At 54.7% G+C, this 13,427-nt stretch overlaps 1 protein-coding gene across 2 annotated transcripts in view; it reads right to left on the bottom strand.

Moving 5' to 3' along the window:
• Positions 1–4,441: 4,441 nt before the first annotated feature.
• The window catches only part of MPRIP (myosin phosphatase Rho interacting protein), an 80,411-nt gene continuing 71,425 nt past the window's right edge, over positions 4,442–13,427 (bottom strand). For both annotated transcript variants that reach the window (XM_086622594.1, XM_086622595.1), the window contains 8 exons: positions 13,175–13,322; positions 12,450–12,567; positions 11,591–11,750; positions 11,343–11,462; positions 10,744–10,830; positions 9,910–10,072; positions 9,386–9,471; positions 4,442–5,957 (listed from right to left, as the gene is read on the bottom strand). In XM_086622594.1, coding sequence (XP_086478720.1) covers positions 5,886–5,957; positions 9,386–9,471; positions 9,910–10,072; positions 10,744–10,830; positions 11,343–11,462; positions 11,591–11,750; positions 12,450–12,567; positions 13,175–13,322 — 954 coding nt within the window. In that variant the 3' untranslated portion in view covers positions 4,442–5,885. The remainder of the gene's footprint in view (positions 5,958–9,385; positions 9,472–9,909; positions 10,073–10,743; positions 10,831–11,342; positions 11,463–11,590; positions 11,751–12,449; positions 12,568–13,174; positions 13,323–13,427) is intronic.

Here is a 13,427-nt window from a genome sequence, read left to right as displayed (position 1 = left end):
AATAAATATTTACACTGCGTGCTTTGAATACTATACAGGTTTTAAATTACTGTTTTAAAAGAGAAGAATAACAAAGCTTTTTTTTTTTTCCTAAAAAAAATGGAAAATATTACAGAGGAAAGGCAAGCTACGCCGAGCGTGCATGTGCTTGAGTGTTCACAACAAACCAAGTACTGTATCCGAGCCATGGAAAAATGCAAAGGGGTAGTGGAAGTGCAATCGAGTATAGAGCTGGTACAGAGGTGACACGTTTTACAGTGCTGGGGGGCAGCACTATTCATTACAAGGGGGAAAAAAATGACTTTTCTGGTTCGCAAGTCAGCACACAATTCTAGTTTTGAAGCAAACAGTTTGCTTCTTTTTTAATATGTGGGCAAAGAAAAGGTCACGTTTAAAGAAGGATTCAGTCTGTTTCAAGGGAGACTGTACATGGCAGGAAAAAAAATATTACTTGGAGCCAATTCGAAGGCGTCTGTGTCTGCACTTCATTGCACGTGCCTTTTCCGAGCCCCCACCTGTCAGTACCACCAGTTGTGCAGAATGGTACAGAACGCAGCACCTTGCACGTCACGTCTTACACCGTGTATGTACAGTGCCCCGGAGGTATCAGGGCACTGCCAGGCCTCACCCCGTGGTGCTCAGTGGGCACCAGGACCACACCGAAAGGACTCACACCATGCTGAGCCACCGCGCTGGGCAGCGGGATGGTGCAGATGGACTTTGAAAGTCTCTAGTGCCTGCGGGGAGGTCGCCCTCTCTCTTCCCTGTGCTTTCCCTCCACACACTTCCTAATTTAAATAGCCACTGATTTATCCTGAAAGATGGATGAAGCCTGGACGAGGAAAAAGGAACAGGATAATTAAGGACCATCACCTTCCAGCTGGAGACATGCTTAGCTAGGTGCCAGACTTGCAAGTGCAGAGCCTGAAGCCTGGCATACAGCCTGCAGCAGCGGTTCATAACAGTGGTTCACAGCATCTTCCCTCCTCCTCCTCCTCTTTATCACTCCCCCAAACTCACAGCTATCACCGTAAGACATCACAGACAGTGGTCCCACCGGTGAAGTGCTGCCCCAGAGGGTGAGGTTGGTCCTGGCGATGCCAAGAGGCCACTGCTCAGCCCTTGATGCACCTTCGGTTCAGCAGCACCAGGTTCTGTTTTCATTTTCAAAGGAGCCTGACTCCCCCGCGGACGACAGCTGCTCCTACAAGCCACAGCATACGAGACCACCACCACCGCTACGTTCACAAAAGACCCCTTTGCTTAGCGATAAATATTTTAAACCCACAAAGTCCAGCAATAAGATTAACTGAATTGGCTTATTAAGCATTGCTAAAACCGTGACAACGGTGGCTGGTCCCACCTGTGCTCCCTGCAGCTGTCCTCCTGCCACCAAACACATTTTACTTCAGCGATACCTGTAGTTAGTGTCAGGTTTGTTGGGTTTTTTTTCCAACAAACCTGCCTGTTTTGCTTTTACCTGCTATTGGAAGGTCCAGAGAAGTTGGCCAATATGTATGAAATAAAAATTCCCTGATACAGCAAAGCTCTGAGCAGCCGATCCCCGGGCTCTGATCCTGTTAGCGAACCTCGAGTCAAATCCTTTTACAGGTGTTTCAGGGAGCCCACAGAAGGGGGTGTGGGATGCGAGGACTGACATTTTCTGTACACTATGGTAAAAACAAACTAGAGGAAAGACAGGAGAAGAAAATCCGGCTTTGTTCCTGCCAGTGCAGGATCCCCTGGCAGTGCCTCACCGGAGAGATCCAAAACACCGTGTGTGTTGCCTCGGGCAAAGAAATGACACAAGTGACCCAGAACTGATATACAATCCCTCCCTTAGCACAGGGGACGTATAGAGGGAAGGATAAAGAGCTGTACAAGTGCTCCTGGGTGACTCTTTCCCCCGCTAAACATCAGTACGTTTTTATACGTGTATAAAGAAGAACACTCCCCCCAGCTTCTCTCCATGGGGCAATTCAGGGCCAAGCACGAGCAGCGAGTGCATCTCTGGACCCTCCCTGTCTGCAGCACCCACCAGCTCTGCACAGCTCCCTGTGCCACCACCTTCCTACCACACCTTCTGCCTTCCCGCACCGTCCACCACCGCAGCGCTGCCGCCTCGGCCAACACACCGCAGTGCCTTTCTGCACATCCACACCTTTTTTTTTTTTTTTTTTTAAAAATCGTATTAATGTATTTACACACGCTCAGGCAAAAGCTGGGGATGATCCCCACCTGGTCTCTCCGCGTGTGCTCTCCACTCACCCAGCTGTTCTCTACATTACGAAATAAGGCTCGACGCAGAAGCGCTGGCAAAGAAATCAGGTGCTCTTACTCGCTGGGCTCAATACCTACTCCCAGGCAGGACACTAAGCTGCAAGAGAGGATTTCCTGGTATGAGCAAGCGTACAGCAGAAAACATCCCTCCATGGGGAGCCTCAAGATGCTCAGTGACACGATCCTTATCAGAAAGGGTCCGTGTTGTGTCCTCCGTACCACCAACGTGCCCATGCAAATAGCACGGTACATAACTTCTAGTCATCATGCTTAAAATAAGTGCTGCTGAGCACATGAAGTATACAAAGAAAAAGCAGGATTTGCTACGGGCTGCAAGAAAGGTCAGGGTCCACCTGGCGAGGAGACCAGTGCACGTTCTGCTCCGTTGGCTAAAAAGGACAAAGTCCCACCCTATGTCTTGAGAAAAGAGGAGGAGGGGGGGCATCCTCCTGGAGCCAGCGATGTCTTGTAAGGGAAGAGCAATGACAACGACAAGGCCAACGCGCCACCCTAATGCTGCATCCCAAGGTTTCTGCCAGGAGATCGCAGGGCACAAAGCTGCTGGAGAGCAGAGCTCACCACGCACGGACCTGGAGCAGCCAGGGATGAAGCGTAAAGGTTATCCCTGCTGAGGTGGCACAGACAGCGCTGGATGGGAACAAGCCAGGCACCCGGGCCGGGTGACCATCTCCTGACACATGCAGAAAGGTGCATACAACATACAAAACGCAGTGGGTAGAGCCGCCTTCCCACCCAAGTAATCACCCACATTTAGATGAACCTGGGCCACAACACTGACATCTCTGCTGCCCCTGTGATCTACTCCGCTTGGCAGGCGGTGGTGTCCCTGCTTTAACTCAAAGACTGCCTTTAACTGCTCACAGATGCCACTGAAGTGTTCCATTCCCAGGTGCTGTGAGACTCTCTTCTTCCAGAAGTGGACTTCTAAGCACAACATGTACGCGCTTCACCTGGGGAAGGCTGAATTTGGGTAGGGCTACAACCAGGGACACTGCATCTGGATCTCCTCAGCTGGAAGGGACGCTGGACCCTATGCCATGGCTACAAAAAGCTACTGCTAAGCATACCAACATCCATGGGTTTATCAACAGCAGGCTATTCTTCAGCTGGCCATTAGCTAGCTCGGCATGGTGAGAGCAGCTCTTTCCACATCCCCAGGACAGCGGTAAGGTGACCATCTCCACTTTGAGGCTCCCCAGTTCGGACTCCCATCATGCAGGCGAGAAGGTGGTAGTGAGCAGCTTTGGGTGCACAGGCCATGTTCCTCCATGGTGGGATGGGAGGCGGACTGAGGTGACAGCTGACTGATGGGTGAAAGCAAACACAAGGTAAGAAGCAGCAACGAGACTCCTGGAAGAAGCTGATGGCTGATCGGAGAAGTGGTTCAGGTGGGTCACGGCTGGGAAGGCTACCGGGTCCTCCAACACGTAGACTGCGGACAGCACTGTGGTGAACTGGGATTAGGGTGAATGGTTGCACATCAAAACATCGTAGAGGGCACGTGCCTGCTGATGAGGGAAAAGCCTTTGTATCCGAGGGGTTGAACATCTTTCCTACCCTGCTTCTGTCTCCAGGACCTCCACGTACACCCAGGCACAGACCACAGAGCATCGCAGCGGGAGGGCATCCCCATAGGCATTCTGCCTGCTGCATGGCGCCGGCATCTGGGCTGGGGACAAGCAGATTCCTACGGGCAGGACCGGAGCGCTGCCACGTGCTGCCGCGAGTGGCCCAGGAGGCATCAAGCCAAGCGCTTGGCCATGGCAAGGCCACGCGAGCTGGACCAGAGCCTGAGTCACATTGCGGGTAGACGACACCACCTCCTGCTGAGGGTCCGGTGGCTTTTCCAAGTGGGAGGACGAGGGCGAGCTCTCCAGCATCCGCCGTGGTCCAGCCTGGCAGGACTGGAGATGGCTGTCACCAGCCCTGCTCTGCTCCAGAACTGCAGCGAGAGTTTGCTCCGAGGGCCGCGCTTGTACCGCCTGCCTAACGGACCCAAAATCAGCCACGAAAGCACACGGAGCCGCCTGCTTCGACCGTCGGTTAAGCGCCTGAAAGACAAGAGGAAGCTTTGCTCCACGCGAAGGCCGGGGCATTCTTTAACAGCCCAGCCCGATGCGCTGCGGGTCGCTCGGCAGCTAAACAGGGCTGGGACGCCAACACGCCGGAGCGCTGCTTCAGCCCTGCTCCGGCCAGGGCCACCGGTGAGGTTCTGGAGTCTTTACAGGTGGCATCTCAAAGTGCTTTTGTTAGCCCGGGATGAAACCACCATGCCGGGGTAGCTCCAATGCTGCAAAGCAACGTAGGCTTCTTCTAGGACAACGGCCTCCGCTTGACTGGCCAGGCGCTGCCTCTAGTGCTACCAGCTCCTTCAGCTCACTTTGAGTTTGGGTCCTTTTACCGGCCTCACAGTGCTAAATCGTATGCTTTAAATGCAAAAGCTGTTAGGACTGAGAAGGTCTGAAGCACATACTGGTTTTGAGATTTTTATTTCAGGAAAAGATTAAAGAATTAAAATAAGAGCTGCCCTGCTGACAAGAAGAGTTGAATTCAAGAAGCTGATAAAAAAGGAGCATTATATGCATTGAGCACTGTGCATTTTCAGTCAATATTGGCTCTACTTTCTACTCTACTTTCCTTTGACTAGGAAAAGGGAGTTTCACATGCGCACAGACCCTGGGATACACGGGACTCAATGAGAGGAAGGGAGTAACAGCCAAAAAAAAAAAAAAAACAAAACAAAAAACAGTGCTGGGCTTGATCTAACAGAGGCAAGAAAGTGATCTTACAGCTCGGCCCCCAAAACACCGACTCCAACCATCAGCGAGACGGGAGGCAAAGACACGTCGCTGGGACGGCCTCGACGGTGCACGTAAGGATCTGCAGCTCCCTATCCGTAACCACCTGGCAGCCACCGAAGCTCGCCGGGCTTCGGGATCGCCTACATTCAGGACACAGCACAGTCACGGGGCAGGAGAATCACGTCTTGCATCCTTCTCCAGCGAGATGTCAGTGTTGTACCTCCGAAGCTGCGTACGCCCGCACGGACTTGCGCTCCCCGACAGCTTCCCCCGGCCTTTCCCCCCACCTCGTAGGTGCAAGTAACGCAATCCAGATCAACGGATAGATTAGGCTCCTGGCGTGCTCTGAGCACTGGGTCTCTTGACAGCAGTAAGAGCTCGGTATGGCCGATACCACCCAGGCCCTGCTTGCCTACCAAAACGGTTGGTACGACAGAGCTAGCTTATTAACAGGCTACTGAGCCTTAATACTGACACTTAGTGTAATGGTTTACAGTAAAGGAAGGATTCTCCTACAAAGCGCCGAAGAGAGGAGGGGAAAAAACCCCACCCCGATCCCTTCCTCTCCCTCTCAGAGTCTCCGGAGCATCTCACAAGCAGGGAAAGGTGCCGGGGAGGCGAAGGGGCGGCGGGGAGGGCACTGCCACCGTGGCGCCGGGTCCCATCGGGGGCGTCGAGACGAACGACGGCGAGGACAGTCGTAAAAGGAACGAGAGACGAACGGTGCTGGTGCTGTGCTGCCTCAAGCTGGGAGGTGCGCGTGGTCAAGCGGAGCGGGGAGAACTAGTCTTTCTTCAAGTCCCTGGATTCAAAAAGCTTCAGGCGTTCTTGCACAGTCAGGCCTTCCTTCAGGCTCTGGGAGAGAAAAAAGACAAGAGAGCATCGGGCACCGGCGGCGGGCACGTGGCACGCAAGAAAAGGGTGCGGTGCTCAGGCAAAGGAGACGTGGGCAGCGGGAGAATGGCCTCCTCGGTGGAGAGATTAGTGGGACATGCTAAGAGAAAACACACGGTTACGGAGCAGGGTGGGGGTGTTACTGGTAAATGGTGCCGAGAGAGAGGGTGAGATTGCGAATGAACCGGGCGACGGACTGGAAGCGAGTGAGAGGCACACCATGCTGCAAGCGGGAGGAGCTCGACTCGGAAAAATAACCCTGCAGCGGTGGCTGGGGCAATTTCAGCGGAGCTTTGGCACGTTCGAGTCGGGGCCGCGGCGGTGCGGGCAGGCGGGGAGGACCAGTCCTCCCCGCCTGCCCGCACCGCCGCGGCCCCGACTCGAACGTGCCTCTGTCCTGGCTCCGGTCAAGGTGCAGGTTTTGCTCGAGCAGCCTTGAAAATTGCATTTTTTTTTGTTACCAGCACCAATCCCACCCTTTCTCTAACCACAGCCCTAAGCCAAAGCCACCTCTACTGCACAGGGTTAAAGAGAGGACTTGGGCACTGTAAAGCTTTTCATTGCTGGGCTGCACCGTGTTCTGGGACAGCTGCCTGCACGGATCCTACAAGGAATCACTGCCTGCAAGCCACTCTGCAGCCGGAACATTATTTTGCTTTGCAGATCAAGACGTAAGAGCTTCAAAAGGCACGGAGCTGTACACAAAACCCCTTCTATTAACGGGCAGCCATCTCCTCTTTCACGTCTACTTCCCTGCCAGAGGACTGTCCAGGTTATACTTTTGGGTTGGGTTTTGTTTCACGTGTGTTTATCAAGGCAGGACTCCAGGATAAACGTGCCCCGAGGCTGTGCAGATTCCCATGGTTACTCTATTTCTTTCAACATTTCTCCTCCCCACCTGCCCACAAACACAGAGAGGCTTTGCGAAGCAGCACGGAAATGAAAGCGCTGGAACGGATTGGTGTGAATTTACAAATGCCGTAACGCTTTCCTTTCAACCAGCATCACAGTCTCTTGGGATGCCAGTCTCCGAGCACACACACTTCCTAAAGGAAGTTTACTTTGGGCCTCTTTAAACGGGCAGCAACCCATGCATGGCAGGTTGCACATCTGATTTCTCGTTAGATGGAAGGAGACAGCAGAAACCATTAGACTGTTCTGCCTGACGGTATAAATTCCAGTAAATGCAGCCCTGAGGTTGTCTCACAACCCATTTGAGTTGCTGATTAGGGGGGACTAATGTAGGGTGAAATTTGTGATAAAGGGATCCTCCATCAGACTTCCTGGGGGTCTCCAGCCACCCGTCTGCCACCATGCTGGGGAGTTCCCTTCTCTTCTCCAGCCTCCCTCTGCGGGTGCTCTAACCTCAGCCTTTACCACGGGCCAGTAAATTTAACTATTGCTCCAGTTACTCGAAATATTTGGGTCATTAGGATCGGCCTCGTTTCTCATCAGCTTTGCTGGATGAGCTCAGAAGCCTCACACCAGTGTGTGGGATAGAAGCGCAGGGATGGAGCAGTGGGGTGGATCCTGGGGAGCTGGAGGAAGCCTGGAGAGGAGGAGGAGGTTACCGGGCAAGGAGCACACTCACGCTCAGGCACAGATGAACCTAAAGAAGCAGAGATTATGGGTAAAGGAAATTTAGGGCAGCCCAGGACATCCCCTCTGCAGCTGAGATGGGGGCCACTATTTCACATGCTACTGGCCTTTGTGGGAAATGTGTTTATAGGCACCATGGACCCACTCCTCCCTCCGCGTGGCTAACAGCAGAACGGCTGCTTTTCCTACAAGACCTGGATGTTGCTGTAGTTTAGTCTGAGGCGTGCAGAGTCGTTCAAGCATGCACAGTCAGCGTCCCGCGCTCCCAACACAGCAAACAGGAAAACGTGCCCCACCGTGTCCAAATCCTCTCCGTGAGGGTTAGCTGTGTTGGCGAGGGTGGGAGGAGCAGGGAGACAAGAAAGCCGTATTCCCAAGGGAAAAGGCAGAGAGACTGCGTTTCATTGGGATTTTGGGTCTGCTGACTTCTCCCCTCCCATTCCCCCTCCCCCAGCAAAACAATCAGCCGTAAATAAACCAGTTGGTCAGTAAGAGAAGAAGGGCTCTCGTTTGCCATGGAGGCGTGAGCAGTGCATGCAAAAGTGGGCCACTCCAGTGGGCAGCTGCGTCGCTTGGTGGGTGCCGGTGTGTTTACCTACGTGGCAGGGAACCTGGACTCGGGTTCATTTCAGTTATCCCATGAGACCTGCTCAATAACGGACTGTTGGAGGAAAAAGCAAAATAAAGAAAACAAACAAAACAAAACAAAAACAAAACAAGAAGCTCATAAATCCTAAATGCATTGGCGTTCGCACAGCCCCAGCCCCCCCGGCCCGGCGGCGGCGCGAGCAGGCAGCGCGCCCACGCAGAGCCCATGCTTGCTCTCGTCTCCTTCCCCCACCAAGCAACACATGGACACGGGACAAGATAAACAGGCTGAGTCCAAGTGGTGAAGGGAAACCCAGTGTCAGACCTGGCCCAGCAGGTCTGGGCTGTCCCTGGAAGGCGCAGAGATGCTTTCTGCGTTTACTCGGTGCAGCGCAGATCCCCCCGAGCCAAAGACCTGCTCACAGAGCTCGGGTGGTGACCGTTTCCCCAGCACGGGCACCGAGCTAGAAGCCTTTTGCCTGTCTGGCTTCTTGCTCTGCCCAAAGGTCTCAACCACTTCAAACATCAGCATGAGACACCAGATATCCAGTGGTGAGAGGCAAAGCAGGTTTTGCCCATGCTGATCGTCCTTCCAACTGACCTACGTTTAACGATGACTTCTCAGCAGCTTTATTTGGCCCTTTTTATTGGAACAGCCAGGGCGTAACATGCTGATCTCTGGCGTTCCGCAAGCCAAGCGGGCGAGCTTGGCACAGCTTGGCTGGGCTTTGGGACCAACAGCAAGTACAGACCAGAGCCAGGGCCATCTGCACCATGCTAACACACAAGCAAAGTGCATGTTAGACGTGCCCAGGACCGAGGCATCGTTGTTCCATCTCAAGGCCAAAAGTGATAAACACAGTAAAACCTCAAATCCTGTGCACGTTTCCACCTATCGACACCACCTAAATTTCGACTGAAAATGGGGAGCAAATACTGGGAGAGTCCTCCTGTGAAAGACCAGAGAAGAGGGTGAACTTCATCCTTTTCGAAGTGGGGAATGGATTCACGCCTCCATCTCAGCAGGGTCAGGAGCGTGTGTGCCTCAGGGCATGGTGAGGGAAGCTGACTTTTGTCCCCAGTGCCATCCAGGCTAGAACTAGTAACTGGGAAACTCTCAGTTTTCTTCCCCTACCAATTTCTTCCCACCGGAGAGTAACGCTGGGCATTCCCATCGCACGGGGCAGGAGATCTGAGCTCACCTTTGACCTGATATTCCTTAGTTGCCGGCTAACACTGGATCTGTCTTTCTTCAAGAAATCAGGGTTGCTTTTTGATTTCATAATATCTGGAGAGAAGCAAAAGAAAAGAGTGTTAGTGCGGTACCCACCGCCCTCCTGCGAGGAGCAGGGCTGGGGCTCTCCTGCCCTCCCAGCCCAGGCGAGTGCCCCGATGAGCCCCGCTCCAGCAGCGCTGCCAAAGGGCAGAGGGGATTCGCCGGGGCTCTCTGCTCCCCTGCACCGCGCGTAGCATGTGGTTTTCCCAATGCAAAATGCCAGAAGGTTTTCAAAGCCCACCAGCTTCCCATCTGCAGGGCTGGAAGGAGGAACTGCCGCAGGAGGGCAATTCAGGTCCGCCCGGTCCCTGCCACCTCCGGTGAGACTGTCTGCAAGGAGCGGAGGCGGGAAGCAGCGTGAAACGGAAAAGCACCGCTCAGAGCCGTTACCGCACAGGGGTTTGTAAGTCAGGATGCACGTATTAGCTCGGGAAACCCGCGAGGACTGACCATATCCCGATACAGTGGTGTTCACAGGGGATTTCTCTCCCTGAGCTTCCGTGGCTGCTTTCAGCTGCTCTTTCAACCTGCTGATATCACAGTCTGCCTTGGCCTTCACGATGCTCAGCTCCGTGTAGATGTCTTTGTACTTGTCGCTGGCGTATTTCTTATCCTGGCAAAGGAACGAGAACAACCCGACGGAGTCAGACGTACAGCTGGAGCCAAGGGGGTTGTGAATGCACTGACGAGGAGCTTGGCAAACGCCGACGGAAGAGGAGCCGGCAGCGGGGCGAAACGCTCGGCCGGGAGCACGCGTTTCGCATACGCTCTCAAAGCTGTGTCTAACAGCAGTACGGGGCTCGAGATGGGCAGAAGGCTGCGAGCCCAGCGGCCACATGCAGCCCCCACCTTACAGCCCTGACTACTCGTTTGTGGGTTTTAATTTTAGCAAAGACACGGAATTCAAGTAGAATTCCCAGAAACAGCCTTGGCAAAGAGGCCATCCAGAGCAAACCAGATCGGATGCTGGGAGGCTGGGCAGATCTCTAACACTTTTTGCCATTTTTGCCATTTCAAATCTGATCTGATGTGACAGGGAATAGAGAAAAAGGCTGAAGGGGATGTTTTCCCACAAGAAGGGAGAAGGGCCAAGTCCTAAGCTGATACAGTCATGGAGCGCTTTACTGACGACACCAAAATGGGTATTCAATTCCATTCAGGGGAAAAATTAAATGTTGCTTCCAATGTGGGGATAAGTGAGCTGAAACCTAAACCCACACAGACAAGGAGCAGGGAACAGCCCATAAAGAGGATCTGCAGAAACAGGCCCGTCGCTGGCATTACCCTCAGTGCTGTCTGCAGCTCATCTTTGAGAGAGCTGATCTCCTGCTTCAGGTACTGGATTTCCGACTCTTTGACCCGCAGCAGGACCTGTGGGAACAAAAGCCGCGTGTGTTCGCACCTGAGCAGACGCGGCGCGATCCCGAGATCCTCACCCGCCGCGCCTGGTGACAACCGAGCCAGGGCTGGAGGCTCAGCCCCACACCGGCACCACACCGGCACCACAAAAGCTCCTGGTTCACCCGTCTTCTGCTCCACGCAAGAAAATGACTCCGGGGTCTCTTGGGAACTCGCCCAAGCTTGCACCGCTGGTGTGCTCCCTGCACACCCCTCCATTTCTGTTAGTTCCCGCTGCTTTGTGCCGACTGGATCCCAGGGGACGAGCAGCAGATGGAGAAGGCAGAGCGGGTGTCTGGCTCGACACGGTGAGCAGGGAAGATTAAGACCCCAAAAGCTCCCGGCCCCGTTGCACCCCACGACGCACAGTGCTGACCAGCCACGCGGACCCGATGTGCAGAGGGACAGACGGCTGCCGCGCGCTCCCGGGGGTCCACGGGCCCTTGTGCCCATCGACGCTGCCCCTTCAACGGGGCAGAGCTCACCTCCAGCTCGTAGGCGTCCTTGCCCTGCGTGAGAGGCGATCCAGCAGCCTCTCCCCCACCCTCCCCGGTCAGCAGGGTCCGCAATCGCGTGATCTCCGCAGCCAGGCGGTTATTCAGCTCCTGGGAAGAGGGAGAGAGCTGTTGGCAAAAAGGGGAGCGCGGCCACGGCGCGGCGCAGAGCCCACCGCGCTCGCCCGTCGGGTGATTTGCCCCTCGCCCCCTGCCCCGGGCATGGTGGGGACTCTCACCTGGTTGTGGGCGTTGAGCTCCTGGTTCTCCCGCTGGCACTGGCGGAGGGCCTGCCTCTCAGCCTCCAGCGCCTGCGCCAGGTGGGCGTTCTCCAAACACTTCTGCGAATACTGCTCCGAAAGCACCTCCAGCTCCCGCTGCACCGACTGCAGCTCCTCCCTGGCAAAACACACGCCGGATAGTGCCCTCCCTGCACATTCCCACCCGTGCCCGCACTTCCTCCAGCGCCCCGGGACAACCCAACAGGGATCTAAGCCCTGAGAAGGAGGACTGGCATACTCCGTTTGGGAAAACCCTCAAGCCCAGAGCGAGCCAGCCCTTCCTTCTCCTGGCACAGCGGTGCTTGGGCACCAAAGGGGACGGGAGGTCTTTCTCAAGGAGGTTAAATGGCAGGACTTCCTCAGGTTTCCAAAAACTGAGCTGAGATCTATCAAGTTTGCTCAGGGCACTCGGGACGAGGTGTATTTGCACACCTACATATCTTACATAGACACACGAGGGTTAACAAAGCTGCTTGGCCTTGCCATGAAAAGCTCAGTGCTTTCTCCTCGCTGGGTTAGATCTGTTTGAGCAACCCTCTCGCTACAACGGCGTGAAAAGCAGCACCGTGTCTGCACATCTGCTACTTCTGGTGACCATAAAGCAGCTGAACTTGGGTAGTTTGGGGACACGGACCTGGAGCCCGAAAGACTACAGGCAACCAGGAGCCTCTGATGGGTGCAGTTGGGTTGGGAGCAAGGGAAGAGGTCCCTGCCACGACAGGTCTGCCGCCCATCGCCGAAATCAAAGGGGACAAAAGGGTCTCCCATACGTGTGATCTCCCTGCGAGACAGCGACAGAGCACGACGACGGTCTTACAGGTATTGCCTCCGGAGGGCCTCGATGTCGGCGTTGACGCTGCTGATCTGGGAGCGCTGGGACTTCTCCAGCTCTCGCTCCAGCTCCTCCCGGTGTGCGTTCTTCATGGCTTCGATGGCTGCGTGGGACAGCACAGCGTTAGCACCCAGCACTGCTCCACCCAAAGGCATTTCTTTTGAGTTTTTGTTCGTTTTTTAAAGGAACAAAACATGAGCCATCCCAGCAAACCTCCCACTGCTTCGCAGCCCCTTCAGTCTGTGCCCCTGGCTGCAAAGCAGCAAAGGGGCTTCTGTAAATCCCACTTTTTAATAAAATCCAAACAATTGTCCAATTCACATGTTGCTTCCCGGATTGTGGGACTCTCAATGCAGAGACGATGGGCTCCAGCACTTCAAAACTACCTGGGGCACAGAAGAACCAACTCAGTGTGGAATCAGCAATAAATTAACCACAGGAATGACTAACACCTTTCTGAGATGGAACAGAAAACGGATCAGACCCCATTACAGCCAAGGAGAGGGGTACCAAGCCTGGAAAAGGACCAGGAGATCAACCTCCATCCAAAACATATGTCCCACCAGCCTCTCCTCATCTCCCTGTGATCCTCACTCAGACCTCGTCCCACCCCATGCTCTGCTCCGCCACACCGGAGCAAACACCGTCCCCATGTACCCATCAACACGGAGCTGTCCCACCGCAGGGGACCCTCTTTCATGTCCTTGTACCTGAAATGGTGGCAGCCGTTTCTTCTGCCAGCAGGCGGTCTTTCTCCTCCCGCAGCTTCTCCAGCTCCCGCTGGTGCTGCCGCTGCAGGTCCTCAATCTTCTTCTGGTGTGTCTCCTCCATGGCTGCAAAGCCTCTTTCACATGTTGCCTGCAAAAGGGACGAGGGGAAGGGGTTGGCCCGGGAGCGCGGGGCCGGTGTCACAGTGGTGGTGAGCCCGCTGGGAGCGGTGCGCCAACGGGTAGGTCAGCACCC

Source organism: Tauraco erythrolophus, chromosome 17 (genome assembly GCF_009769465.1).
Source record: "Tauraco erythrolophus isolate bTauEry1 chromosome 17, bTauEry1.pri, whole genome shotgun sequence".
In the NCBI taxonomy this organism is placed as follows: domain Eukaryota; kingdom Metazoa; phylum Chordata; class Aves; order Musophagiformes; family Musophagidae; genus Tauraco; species Tauraco erythrolophus.
Note: the sequence above shows the minus strand (reverse complement) of the source record. Positions and strands in the feature narration are given on the sequence as shown.